Source organism: Stomoxys calcitrans, chromosome 5 (genome assembly GCF_963082655.1).
Source record: "Stomoxys calcitrans chromosome 5, idStoCalc2.1, whole genome shotgun sequence".
Classification (NCBI taxonomy): domain Eukaryota; kingdom Metazoa; phylum Arthropoda; class Insecta; order Diptera; family Muscidae; genus Stomoxys; species Stomoxys calcitrans.
In genome coordinates this window covers 47,940,253-47,954,671 of record NC_081556.1, presented here as the reverse complement: position 1 = coordinate 47,954,671, position 14,419 = coordinate 47,940,253, and the positions used below count along the sequence as shown (strand labels likewise).

The 14,419-nt window shown below is 39.6% G+C and overlaps 1 protein-coding gene across 1 annotated transcript; it reads right to left on the bottom strand.

The window, feature by feature from the left end:
* Positions 1–11,718: 11,718 nt before the first annotated feature.
* Positions 11,719–12,447, bottom strand: LOC131997898 (uncharacterized). The gene has a single exon (XM_059369764.1). The coding sequence runs from the start codon at positions 12,445–12,447 to the stop codon at positions 11,719–11,721; it is 729 nt and encodes a 242-aa protein (XP_059225747.1).
* Positions 12,448–14,419: the final 1,972 nt, after the last annotated feature.

The following is a 14,419-nucleotide window of genomic DNA, read 5'->3' as shown; positions in this document are numbered from 1 at the left end:
CATACTCTCTACAATATTCCACCATAACAATGCCCCACTCTACATCACTGGTCTCACAATGGCTGTGTGCATAGAGTAAATCATCAAAACTTTCAAATTCCTACCGAAAATCACTCTGCAGGTTTAGAAGGAGCATAGTACTATCCGGCTTCTTTCATCCGTATTTTTTGTTAAGCCAAAATTTTTGTACGAAACTATCTCAATTTTAATGTCGGTAAAGATGTTCATACTCGACGTCCTCGCGTTAGTACTACGCCACCTCACGCATTCCGTGATCACCCGAATCTCCGCCTGCAGCACCGTATTATAGACTGTCTGACCATAATACGGTCCTGCAGGCGGAGATCCGGGCGATCACGTGAAGTGGTGTGGTGCTAAAGCGAGAACTTCGAGTGTGAACATCTTTACCGACTGAAAAATTGCCATAAGGGAATTAACAACCAGGACGATAAGGTCACGAACAGTCTTGCAGTGTACGAAGGAGATTAACGACTTCTCTGAGAATGGCAAAATCCGCATCGTTTGGTTGCCGGGCCATAACGGAGTAAGGGAAAATGAAAGGGCAGACGATTTGGCGGTGAAACCCAGAGGACTTCCGTCAATAAACTTGGTTAACCTGAAGCCTTTCGACTCGACGCAGTCCGAGTTAAGGGAGTGGGCGACGAATGAGCATGCAACATTGTGGAACAGTGAAACGGTCGGTAGGACGGCAAAAATCCTATGGGGGAATTCAGATAGTGAGAAGACGAGGCTATTACTGAAAGGAAGCAAGAAGTAGGTCAGTATAGCTATTGGTATCATAACGGGACATATAGGACTACGAGCTTAAGTAAAATCGGTGCGGCAAGTGATAGCATGTGTAGGGCATGCGGGGAAGATGATGAGAAGTTGGAGCATTTCCTTTGTCATTGCCTGGCTTTCGCGTCTAATACATACCGGCACTTAGGAGGAGACACAATACCAGACATGAACCAATTAAGGGGAGTGACATTGAAAACAATTAGGGATTTTGTAAGTAGCACAGAATTTCTTTTTAGAGGTTACTTCATAGTTTTTAGAGCTCCCAATAAGCCGATTACTTGCTTAGGTGCATGTCCGTAGTGGCATGGGGCGGATTAATATCTGCATCCTCTTTTCAACATAACCTAACCTATCTCAACGCAAGCAAATGTCGTTCCAGAAAATTTTCTAAATTTAAGATTCCTGTACTCCCTAATTATAACTTGTATCTACATAGTTGAATTTCTTTTTCAAAGAGATTTTTCGAAATTTCTGCAAACGAAAAAAGGAATGTACAACAATAACAATCAAATTAACTTTTTGCCTTCCCATAATGCTATTAACATTAACATCAAGTATTGCACCTGCTACACGAAAATCAGCAATGTTTTTATTTCGTTCAATTAAGAGAAGAAAAAAAATCAAAAGCAATTGCTATTTGGCTGCATCAATTACACAAAAAGGATAACCAGGATAAGCAGAATGCGGTATAAAGCAGCAACAATATCAAAGGCAAAAACTCAAATGCAAGATTTTACTTCCACAAACCAATGAACATCGACAACCTACATCAGCTCAGATAAGAGAAAAACCAAGAGAAAAACAAGTAAAAGCGTGCTAAGTTCGGCCGGGCCGAATCTTATATACCCTCCACCATGGATCGCATATGTCGAGTTCTTTTCCCGGCATCTCTTCTTAGGCAAAAAAGGATATAAGAAAAGATTTGCTCTGCTATTAGAGCGATATCAAGATATGGTCCGGTTTGGACCACAATTAAATTATATGTTGGAGACCTGTGTAAAATGTCAGCCAATTTGAATAAGAATTGCGCCCTTTGTGGGCTCAAGAAGTAAAATAAAGAGATCGATTTATATGGGAGCTATATCAGGCTATAAACCGATTCAGACCATAATAAACACGTATGTTAATGGTCATGAGAGAATCCGTCGTACAAAATTTCAGGCAAATCGGATAATAATTGCGACCTCTAGAGGCTCAAGAAGTCAAGATCCCAGATCGGTTTATATGGCAGCTATATCAGGTTATGAACCGATTTGAACCATATTTGGCACAGTTGTTGGATATCATAACAAAATACTACGTGCCAAAATTCATTCAAGTTGGATAAGAATTGCGCCCTCTAGAGGCTCAAGAAGTTAAGACCCAAGATCGGTTTATATGACAGCTATATAAGGTTATGGACCGATTTGAACCATACTTGGCACAGTTGTTGCATATCCTAACAAAACACGTCGTGCAAAATTTCATTCCAATCGGATAAGAATTGCGCACTCTAGAGGCTCAAGAAGTCAAGACCCAAGATCGGTTTATATGGCAGCTATATCAGGTTATAGAGCGATTTGAACCATACTTGGCACAGTTGTTGGATATAATAACAAAACACGTCGTGCAAAATTTCATTCCAATCGGATAAGAATTGCGCACTCTAGAGGCTCAAGAAGTCAAGACCCCAGATCGGTGTACATGGCAGCTTTATCAGGTTATAGAGCGATTTGAACCATACTTGGCACAGTTGTTGGATATAATAACAAAACACGTCGTGCAAAATTTCATTCCAATCGGATAAGAATTGCGCACTCTAGAGGCTCAAGAAGTCAAGACCCAAGATCGGTTTATATGGCAGCTATATCAGGTTATGGACCGATTTGAACCATACTTATCACAGTTGTTGGATGTCATAACAAAACACGTCGTGTCAAATTTCATTCCAATCGGATAAGAATTGCGCACTCTAGAGGCTCAAGAAGTCAAGACCCAAGATCGGTTTATATGGCAGCTATATCAAAACATGAACCGATATGGCCCATTTACAATACCAACCGACCTACACTAATAAGAAGTATTTGTGCAAAATTTCAAGCGTCTAGCTTTACTCCTTCGGACGTTAGCGTGCTTTCGACAGACAGACGGACGGACGGACGGACGGACGGACGGACGGACGGACGGACGGACGGACGGACGGACAGACGGACGGACATGGCTAGATCGACATAAAATTTCACGACGATCAAGAATATATATACTTTATGGGGTCTCAGACGAATATTTCGAGTAGTTAAAAACAGAATGACGAAATTAGTATACCCCCATCTTATGGTGGAGGGTATAAAAAGGATAAGAAAGCCAATGCTTATAAGGATTTGCAGTAAAACTATTTGCTATTGTTGTTATTGAAATGTGAACACTGCCATCCTTATACATTTGCTTTGGCAGATCCTACCCTTCCCCCGCCCGGCAGCTACTTTTGATAATTTTTTGGAATTGAAAAACATACATATCCTTAGATTTTCGTAGTGTCGATAACAATGTTTGTATTTCGTTTGGCCTCATGCAGCTGAGCAATTCTGAGCATTCTGACTGGCTTTCTTAAAACTTTTTACATTCTCTTTTTTCTATCCTTTACATTGTGGCCAGAAGGAAGCTTTAAATGTGATCATCTATTAACGATAGTTTTGATTACAACTTGCAAGAAGTTCAACTTTTCCCCTACTTCATGGATAATCATTATTTATTATTAGGTAGCATTTATCCTTGAGTGGGGTTCATGCAGCTTGCCTTTTACAGGCATTTTAGATTTTCCGTTACCATACTTCCGACCACCGATTGTTCAAGTTTTGGTGCATGTTCACTAGGGTGGTTTTACCACAAAGGAGAAAAATCGGTGTCGATTTTTTTTGAAGGCATCCCTCTTAAAATATTTTCCCAAAATTTCAGCACAATTGGAAAATGTTAACACGTGGTGGTGGAAATGAAATCTCAATTTTATGGCTATTTTGCGACTTCGGCGACTCATATCTCTGAAACGGCTAAATATATTTGCCCGTATTGTACATCAAATTAAAGACCATTCTCATTTAAACATCACGAAGAACATAAATAGTACTGAATTCGAGATAATGAAGCTAATATCGCTAAAAATGTGTCGCCCAATAACCAAAAAATTGAGATTTAAAAAACTTTGAGGCCCAAGCAGCACGTCTTCCAATTGAGCTCAAATTTTGGGAATCTTAAAATTTAACAAAATGAAACATTCAAGGGGGGTGCCGACAAAAAAAATTTTAAACCACCCTAATGTTCATAGAAACACAATAATTGAGTTTTCCATTAATGTGACCAAGCAATTCAAGTTGAATTTCTAAGGAACAGTGGAACAAAAATTATATTCTTGGAAACTTAAAATCCTAAATGTTCAATGAAAGTATAGCTTTACTAGACAATATAGTATGGCCTTGTATTGAAGACAGGGTATTTAATTTCTCGATATTTAAACGAGATGGCCACGGCGCTATACCCAAGTTATGTAGAACCCAAATAAGTAAATGGATTTAAATGAATTTTTATACCCACCGACGAAGGATGGGGATATATACATTTTGTCATTCCGCTTGCAATACATCGAAATATCCATTTCCAACCCTCTAAAGAATACATATTCTTGATCAGCGTAAAAATCTAAGAAGATCTAGCCATCCGTCCGTCTGTCTGTTGAAATCACACTACAGTCTTTAAAAAAAGAAATATTGGGCTGAAACTTTGCACAGATTAATTTTTTGTCCATAAGCAGCTTAAGTTCGAAGACGGGCTATAGACTTATGGAACATCTGTTAGTAATCGGCTTGTTGCGCGCTCTAAATACTAAAAAAGTAACCTTGAAAAAGAAAATCTAAGTTAGGAATTTCGTGCTACTTACAAAATCCTTAATTGTTTTCCATGCCACTCCACTAAGTTGGTTCATGTCTGGTATTGTGTTCCCACCCAAGTTCAGGTGTCTGTTGGCAGCGAAAGTTGAGCAATAACATAGGAAATGCTCCAACGCCTCATCATCTTACTCATATGCTATCACTTGCTGCACCGATTTTACATAAGTGAGTTCGTAGTCCTATGTGTCCCGTTATGATACCGAAAGCTATACTGACTTCCTTCTTACTCCCTTTCAGTAATAGCCTCATTTTCTCACGACCCGGACCTCCCCATAGGAATTTCGCCGTCGTACCGATCGTTTCGCTCTTCTATATAGTTACATGCGCATTCGTCGCCCACGCCCTTAACTGGGACTGCGTCGTCACGAAAGGCTTCGGGTTAACCAAGTATATTGACGGCAGTTCTCTGGCCTTCACCGCCAAATCGTCTGCTTTCTCATTCCCAGGTCCTCCGCTATGGCCCGGCACCCAAACGATGCGGATGGTGCCATCCTCAGGTAGGTGTTAATTTCCATCTTACATTCCAAGACTGTTCGTGAACCGTGCCCTTATGGCCTGTTTACTGTCCGTAAAGATGTTCATACTCGACGTCTTCGCGTTAACACCACACCACCTCACACATTCCGTGATGGCCCGGATCTCCGCCTGCAGGACCGTTTTATGTTCAGGCAATTTAAAAAAGATCTCAGTCCCTAGGTTCTCAATGTAGCCTCCCAGACCCAATCTGTCCTTTAGCTTCGATTTATCAGTGTAACATGATCTTCCAGAAGGCAAAACTTGGGATTCGTTGATCCAAGACTGTATAGCGTGCAGCAATGCCTCACACTCGACCTTAAGGTTCATCTCAGGTATCCGATCGGAAACCTCTTCCCTTCCTTCCTTCCCTTTTCCTATCGTCGTCTCGATTATACCGCGATGATATGAGCTGCTCCCATCCTCAATCCATTCTCCCATCGCCTTAACTCTCATAGCCACAGTGGCTGCCTCACACTTAATCTGTTTATCAATGGGTCAGATATTTAGAATTGTCTCCAGTGCCCCAGTGGGTATTTTGAACTTTTTCTCAATCGCAGTCCTCAAAACTACTACGGCATAAGTAAGAATTGATCTAATCACGCTCCTGTAGACCCAGTGGACTATCCTCAGATTCAGGCCCCATTTCGAGCCTACGGCCCGTCTACATAGTGTCCAACACCTGTGAGCTTTCTCAGTACCCACCTCTGGGTCTAGCCCAGTCATATGCCATATGAAAGAACCATTGGGCCCTTCTGCATAGCGGGTTCGGATCCTAACCTCTTAGAAGTATTATAACATCGTCTGCGTAGAAGACGGGTTCAAATCCCTCATCAGTCAGCATGCGTAATAGATCATTTATGGTGGTTATTGTTGTTGCCAATGAAAGACTCACTTGTGCCAATCCGGTTCGTACAATCGACTACCATGGGATTGGTCACTCATAGGAGTTGGAGAGGAAATCAGTGGGCTAATTTTTTTTATACCCACCACCGAAGGATGGGGGTATATACATTTTGTCATTCCGTTTGCAACACATCGAAATATCCATTTCCGACCCTATAAAGTATATATATTCTTGATCAGCGTAAAAATCTAAGACGATCTAGCCATGTCCGTCCGTCTGTCCGTCTGTCTGTTGAAATCACGCTACAGTCTTTAAAAATAGAGATATTGAGCTGAAATTTTGCACAGATTCTTTTTTTGTCCATAATCAGGTTAAGTTCGAAGATGGGCTACATCGGACTATATCTTGATATAGCCCCCATATAGACCGATCCGCCGATTTAGGGTCTTAGGCCCATAAAAGCCACATTTATTATCCGATTTTGCTGAAATTTGGGACAGTGAGTTGTGTTAGGCCCTTCGACATCCTTTGTCAATTTGGCTCAGATCGGTCCAGATTTGGATATAGCTGCCATATAGACCGATCCTCCGATTTAGGGTCTAAGGCCCATAAAAGCCACATTTATTATCCGATTTCGCTGAAATTTGGGACAGTGAGTTGTCTTAGGCCCTTTGACATGTTTCTTTAATTTGGTCCAGATCGGTTCAGATTTGGATATAGCTGCCATATAGACCGATCCTCCGGTTTAGGGTCTTAGGCCCACAAAAGCCACATTTATTATCAGATTTTGATGAAATTCGGGACAGTGAATTGTGTAAGGCCCCTCGACATCCTTTGTTAATTTGGCTCAGATCGGTCCAGATTTGGATATAGCTGCCATATAGATCGATCCTCCGATTTATGGTGTAAGGCCCATAATAGCCACATTCATTATCCGATTTTGCTGAAATTTGGGACAGTGAGTTGTGTTAGGCCCTTTGACATATTTCTTCAATTTGGTCCAGATCGGTTCAAATTTGGATATAGCTGCCATATAGACCGATTTCTTGATTTATGGTTTTGGGCCCATAAAATGCTCATTTATTGCCCGATGTCCCCGAAATTTGGAACAGTGAGTTAAGTTAAGCCCCTTGACATACTTCTGCAATATCGCACAGATCGGTCCAGATTTGGATATAGCTCTCATATAGACCGATAGGCCCAAACTTATTATCCGATTGTTCTGAAATTTGGGCCAGTGAGTTGTGTTAGACCACTCGACATCTTTCTGCAATTTGACCCAGATCGGCCCAGATTTGGATATAGCTGCCATATAGACCGATCTCTCGATTTAAGGTCTTGCGCCCATAAAAGGCGCATTTATTGGACGATTTTGCCAACATTTGGGACTGTGGGTTGTGTTAGGCCATTTGACATCCTTCTTCGATTTGGCCCAGATCGGTTCAGATTTGGATGTAGCTGCCGTATAGACCGATCTCCAGATTTAAGGCTTTGGACCCATAAAAGGCCCATTTATTGTCCGATGTCGACGAAATGTGGGACAGTGAGTTAAGTTAAGCCCCTCAACATACTTCTGCAATATGACACTGATTGGTCCATATTTAGCTGCCATATAGACCGATCTCTCGATTTAAGATTTTGAACCCATAAAAGGTGTATTTATTGTTCGATGTCTTCCAAATTTGGGTCAGTGAGATGTGTTAGGACATTCGACATCCTTCTTCAATTAGACCCAGATTGGTCCTGATTTGGATATAGCTGCCATATAAACCGATCTCTCGATGCAAGGTTTTTGGGCCACAAAAGGCGCATTTATTGTCCGATTTCACTGAAATTTTGGACAGTGAGTTATGTTATAAAAGATAAAACATACTTTCTGGTTAATATCGATGAACCATTCAGGTCACTTTAAAAGCCCAACAACTTGCGAATATTCATATCTGCTAAATCAGACAGGTTCTCAAAGCACGGATGGACAGACGGACTGAAACAAAGGTTCCTGCGGACATGGTCAGATCGTCCTACAATATCTAGAAGTTCAAGAACGCAGATCAATATTTTGAGGTGTTTCAAACGGAATGACTAGTTAAGTATACGCCCCATCCTGTGGTGGATAAAAGAATAAAATTTTACAAAATTTTGCATAAATAAAAAATTTTTTAACATAAAAGTCTATATTTTTATACCCACCGCCATAGAATGGGGGTTTACTAATCTAATCATTCCGTTTGTAACACCTCGAAATATTCGTCTAAGACCCCATAAAGTATATTTATTCTTGATCCTCTCGACCTTCTGAGTTGATCTATCCATGTCCGTCCGTCTGTCGAAATCACTATTGAGGTCGAACGCGTAAATTTAGCCGCTTGAAATTTTGCACAGATACTTAAAATCGATTTAGGTCGTTGGGGATTGCAAATGGGCAATATCGAATCAGATTTAGATATCGTTCCCATATAAACCGATCTCCCGATTTGACTGCCTGACCTCCTGGCAGACGGAATTTTTATGTGATTTGGCTGAAATTTTGCATGTAGTATTCTGTTTTACTTCCAACAACTGTGCCAAGTGCAGTCCAAATCGGTCAAGAACCTGATATAGCTCCCATATAAACCGATCTCCCGATTTGACTTCTTGAGCGCCTGGAAGCCGCAACTTTTGTCCGATTTGACTAAAATTTTGCATGTAGTGTTTTGTGATAACTTAAAGGAACTATGCAAAGTACGGTTCAAATCGGTCTTTAACCTGATATATCTCCTATGTAAAACGATCTCCCGATTTGACTTCTTGAGCCCTTGCAAGCCGCAATTTTTGTCTGATTTGGCTGAAATTGAGCATGTCATGTTTTGTTATGCCTTCCAACATCTGTGTCAAGTACGGTCCGAATCGGTCTATAATCTCATATAGGTCCCATATAAACCGTTCCTCATTCCGTTCTTAGAAGCTTTAATTTTTGCTGGTTTGACAGAAGTTTTGTATGTAAAATAAATAAATGCCCTTCAACTAGTTTATTTTGTATAAACTTTGATCAAAATCCATGGGGGTGTTTTCCCAAGATTCAGCCCGGCCGAACTTAGCACGCTTTTATTTGTTAATTTTTTATAACATCCAGATATATTGATTTATTTAGCAATTTTTAAAAATACATAAGTGAGAAATATATATTTTAATGGGAAAAAATGAGTACATTGGATAAAGTTGAACAAAATATTTAATTTTCATGTGTGTCTAGTATGATAGTTAGTTATGGTTATAGTGGCCTTGCATTTTCTTTGCATTCAAGTCGATGGCCAATATCTTGCCAACAGCAAGCCAAATCAGTTGTGGGTTAAGTTTCAATGCTTCTAATCCATTTCCTTGTTTTTGTAATTCCATTTTAAAAATTCCAGTTTTTGGAAACATTGGCTCAGTTGGCATAATTTCTACCATATAAATGAATGTTTTGTTTTCATTTTCCAGGCCATTTAAGGAATTATTTTTGTGTTGATTTTTAACGTAACTATTTGCTATATTAGAACCCCAAAAATTCTCTTCTCGATCTACAGCTAGGGGTCTGGGGAATTGTAGCTTCGGATATGGTGTAGCTTCCGTGTTATTTACTACAGATAAATGGTCAGACCAAGTGTGATAGTCGGACCATTGATAGGTGGTTCCTTGAGCCATTTCGTTGCTTGCAGAGTTTTTAGTATCTTCGCCCAGGGTATTTTCAGCACTTCCTGGCTTCCTAGTTGTGACAGGCCGTTTAGCTACTCCTGTCTTTGTAGACGTTTCTATCTTTTTGATCAGGTTTAAACCTTCGGAACCTTTTAGCTCTTTTTCCAGAATATCTTTGTCATCCACGTCTAATACTTCATTCTTCTCTTTGGTTTTATTCAATTCTGAATATATGGATTTTTTAAGGTCTTTTACTGTTTTTGGATAACTAAACATTTCTAAGTCCACTTTTCCATTGTGCTCTAGTTCCACTATCTTCTCATCTGGGACTGAAAAATCTTTACATCGAAAACAAAAAATATATTAAAAATTTAATTTACAATACGAAATGATTTTTTTAATTTTCAATTACGTAGAATATTTCAGTAAGTATTTAATAATGCAGTTTATAATTTTTATACCCACCACCGTAGGAGAGGGATTATATTCATTTAGTCATTCCGTTTGCAACACATCGAAATATCAATTTCCGACCCTAAAAAGTATATATATTTCGAATCGTCGTAAAATTCTTAGAGGATTTAACGATGTCCGTGTGTCTGTCCGTCTGTCTGTCCGTCTGTTGTACTCTGCACTCTGCATCCTTCAAAAATTGAGATATTGAGCTGAAATTTGGCACAGATACGTCTTTTTGATGCACGCTGGTTAACTTTTTGAACGGGCCAAATCGGGCTGCTACATAAGCCGATCTGCCGATAAAGGGTCTAATGTCCATAAATGCTGTATATTTTATCCGATTTCGCTAAAATTTTAAACAGTGAGTAGCTTAAGGCTTCCCGACATTTGACCCAAATATGGTTCAGATCGGACTATATTTGGATATAGCTGCCAAATATAACGATCTGCCGATAAAGGGTCTGAAATAGTGGCCTAACTTCAGCCTCCCCACATCTGACACAAATATGGTTCAGATCGAACAATATTTGGATATAGCTGCCATTTAGACCGATCTCCCGATTAAGGGTCTGCGACGATAGGGGGTTTTCACATATACCCGCGGTGGAGGGTATACAAAGTGTTTATATGTTAAGTTAAGTGCCTCCTAGGTACGTGGACCCAACTTTTGATAACAAATTTGAGCTCTACTCTCGAATACCCTTCATTTGAGTTCCATATTGTCTCTATCGGTTCACTTTTATTTTTGAGTGATGTTTTTGAGGTAACGGGGGAGGGTGCGCCCCCTTGCGATATCAAAATATTATATAGCCTATAGCTCCCTTTGGGAACACTCCCCACATTCCGTGAAATTTTTAAAAATCGGTTTAGCCGATTAAAAAATTGCAAATTTTGCCCATGAACATTCCACTAAGGAACAGGGGCAAACTTCTCACACATTAACCCAACACCCAAAAGGAAGGGAGGTAGACCCATTGATAAGCGTAGCGATCGACTCAGAATCACTTTCTAATTCGATTTAGCTATGCCCGTCTGTCCGTCCGCCTTTCCATGTTAATTTGTGTACAAACTACAGGTCGCACTTTTCATCCGATCGCCTTCAAATTTGACATGGTCATGTGTTTCGGTCTAGAGACAAAGCCTATTGAAATTGGAAAAAAATCGGTTCAGATATGGATATAGCTCCCATATATATGTTCGTCCGATTTCCAGTAATACAGCAATAAAATGGTCATTTGTTAACCGATTCCCTCGAAATTTTGCAGGAATGAGTTTCTTATCACTTGATATTAGTGATGAATTTTATAGAAATCGGTTCAGATTTTGACATCGCTCTCATATATATATATATATATATATATATATATATATATATATATATATATATATATATATATATATATATATATATACAGGGTGGCTGATGAATATTGCTACATTAAGAAACTCAAATAATTTTTTTTCGGTGTATGGAATACATATTTCTTTTATTCATGTTAAAGCTCGTTCAATTTTATTAAATATAGTTTAATTTGTTTTAAAAATAATGGAATTTAAATGCCCCCCCTGCTCGTTGATGCATGTGCGGCATCTTAGCAAAAAGTTATTCATTACTGCTTGGAGAGTTGAGACAGGAATAGCCGCAATTGTTGCTCGAATGGATTGCTTTAGTTCATTCAAATTTGTTGGTTTTGCTTTGTAAACTTCCTGTTTGCAATGACCCCACAAGAAAAAGTCAGGTGCAGTAAGGTCAGGCGACCTGGGTGGCCAACGGAATGTGGAGTTTCTGGATATCAGTTTATTGGGAAATTTTCGTCGCAATTCTGTCATAACAGGTTGGGCTATGTGAGGACCTGCACCATCTTGCTGAAACCACACAGAGTTAAAAGAAATTCTCTTTCGGCGTAATTCTGGATAGAAAAACTCTCTCAACATGTTCAAGTAGCGGTCTCCAGTAACCGTAACGGGGTGACCGTTTTCTTCGAAGAAGTAGGGCCCGACAATGAAACGTGATGAAACTGCACACCACACTGTGACACGAAGTGGATGCAATTCCGTCTCATGGAGTGTCTGTGGGTTGGAAGCACTCCATATTCGACAATTTTGTTTGTTTATGTTGCCGTTCAAATCGAAATGGGCCTCGTCAGACATGAAAAGACAGTTCAACATGTTTCCATCCTCTTCCACCATTTGAAGCATCTTCTGGCAAAATTCCAAGCGAATCGGCAAGTCTGCAGCGTTCAGTTTGTTGGCCATTTGAATTTTATATGGGAATAAGTCCTAATCTTTGTGCATAATTGACTGTAATGACTGTCTGCTTATACCCATTTGAGCAGATAAGCTTCTTGTCGAAACTCTTGGATTGTGTTGTATCGCAGCAGCTACAGCAGCGATTGTTTCCTCCGTTCGAACTGAAGGGTTTCGATGGTAAGGTCTTCTGTTGACTGTCCCATGCTCGGCAAAATTGTTTACAAGTCTCATTATGGTCCATCTGCTCGGAGGATTGCCGCCTAACGTGCGTCTATACTCTCTTTGAACCGAAACTACAGACTCCAGTGCGTGATAGCGGCGGACAATCCAAATTCTTGTTTCGGTGTCCCAGTTATCCATTTTTGTCAAATCTAAGAATCAATCTGCAAAATAAAAAAAAAATCGACCACATTCATTAAATAGAAAAAAAGTTATTACATTTTTTTTGGTAGCGGCTTTCATATATAAAATATATATATATATATATTTTATTTTTACTCCTAGACCCACTGCAAGCGCATTTATTTACCAATCTTCCCAAAATTTTCTACAGCGCTTTCCTCGACGAATTCCACAATATCCACAATAAGTCTGATTGAAATCGGTTCAGATTAGATATAGCTTCCATGTATATGTTCGACAGATTTTGCGTAATTTGTTGTCATTTGTCAACCGTAGTTATTACATTTTGAACGTATTTGCTCTGCTCGAAATTTGGTACAAGAATTTTAATAATCTATCTGGAAACACCCGCCGAGGTCCTTTGTATTTATAGGGTAGGTGTAGGGTATTATAAAGTCGGAACCGCCCGATTTTTACCTTTCGTTACTGGTTTGTTGTATGTACTGACTTGTACTCAATATCCGTGTCAAATGTGGTCCAAATCGGTCCATGGGGAACATATATTATGCATTTTTCACCAGATTATGACGAAAAGTAGTTTACATATATACCCCAGGTGGTAGGTATTTAATTCAAATTTCAAAAAAAACGGAGAGGTTTGGCGGATGCTATATCTAAATAAAGACTACTGTGGAATATAATCAGCTCGGATATCGGTTAGGGTTGCACAACTGACTTTTCCAAATTTAGAATTTTGATATGTTTAGGACCTTTTAAATAGAATTTCGATATGCGTTGAACTTTTAATCAGCAATTCGGTATATATAGCAGCTATATCCAAATATGGTCCAATTTTAACCGTTCAAATCTTGCTTGTTCCACCGCAACTCACTGTTCCAAATTTCAGCGAAATCAGGCAATAAATGCGGCTTTTATAAGCTTAATAGCCTGAATCCGCAGAACGTTTTATATGGCAGCTATATATAAATATGCCCCGATATGAGCCTTATTCTGTTTGGATATCGGGTGTCCTTGTACAACTCACTGTTCCAAATTTAAGTCAAATCAAATAATAAGGACGGGTTTTATAAGCTGAAGACTCCAAATCAGAATATCTGAGTTGTCCCATTCAAAAACATAACCTGCGTATTAAAGAAATACGAATCTGTTCAAAATTTCAACTCACTGCTTTGATTTTTGAACGCTGTAGAGTGATAACAACAGACGGACGGACAGGCACACGGACATCGTTAAATCGTATTAGAATTTTACAACGATATATACTACGTTTTTGGAGGCCACCGTAGCGCAGAGGATAGCATGTCCGCCTATGACGCTGAACGGGTTCAAATCCTGGCGATATTATCAGAAAAAATTTTCAACGGTGGTTTTCCCCTCCTAATGCTGGCAACATGTAAATCTTCTCTCCAAAGAGGTGTCGCACTGCGGCACGCCGTTCGGACTCTGCTATAAAAAGGAGGCCACTTATCATTAAGTTTAAAAAACTTAAATCGGACTGCACTCATTGATATGTGAGAAGTTTGCCCCTGTTCCTTAGTGGAATTTTTATACCCTCCACCATAAGATGGGGGGTATACTAATTTCGTCATTCTGTTTGTAACTACTCGAAATATTC

Coding starts and splice junctions, on each gene's coding strand:
- LOC131997898 (XM_059369764.1), bottom strand. CDS start 12,447: ATGGCCAACAAACTGAACGCTGCAGACTTGCCGATTCGCTTGGAATTT.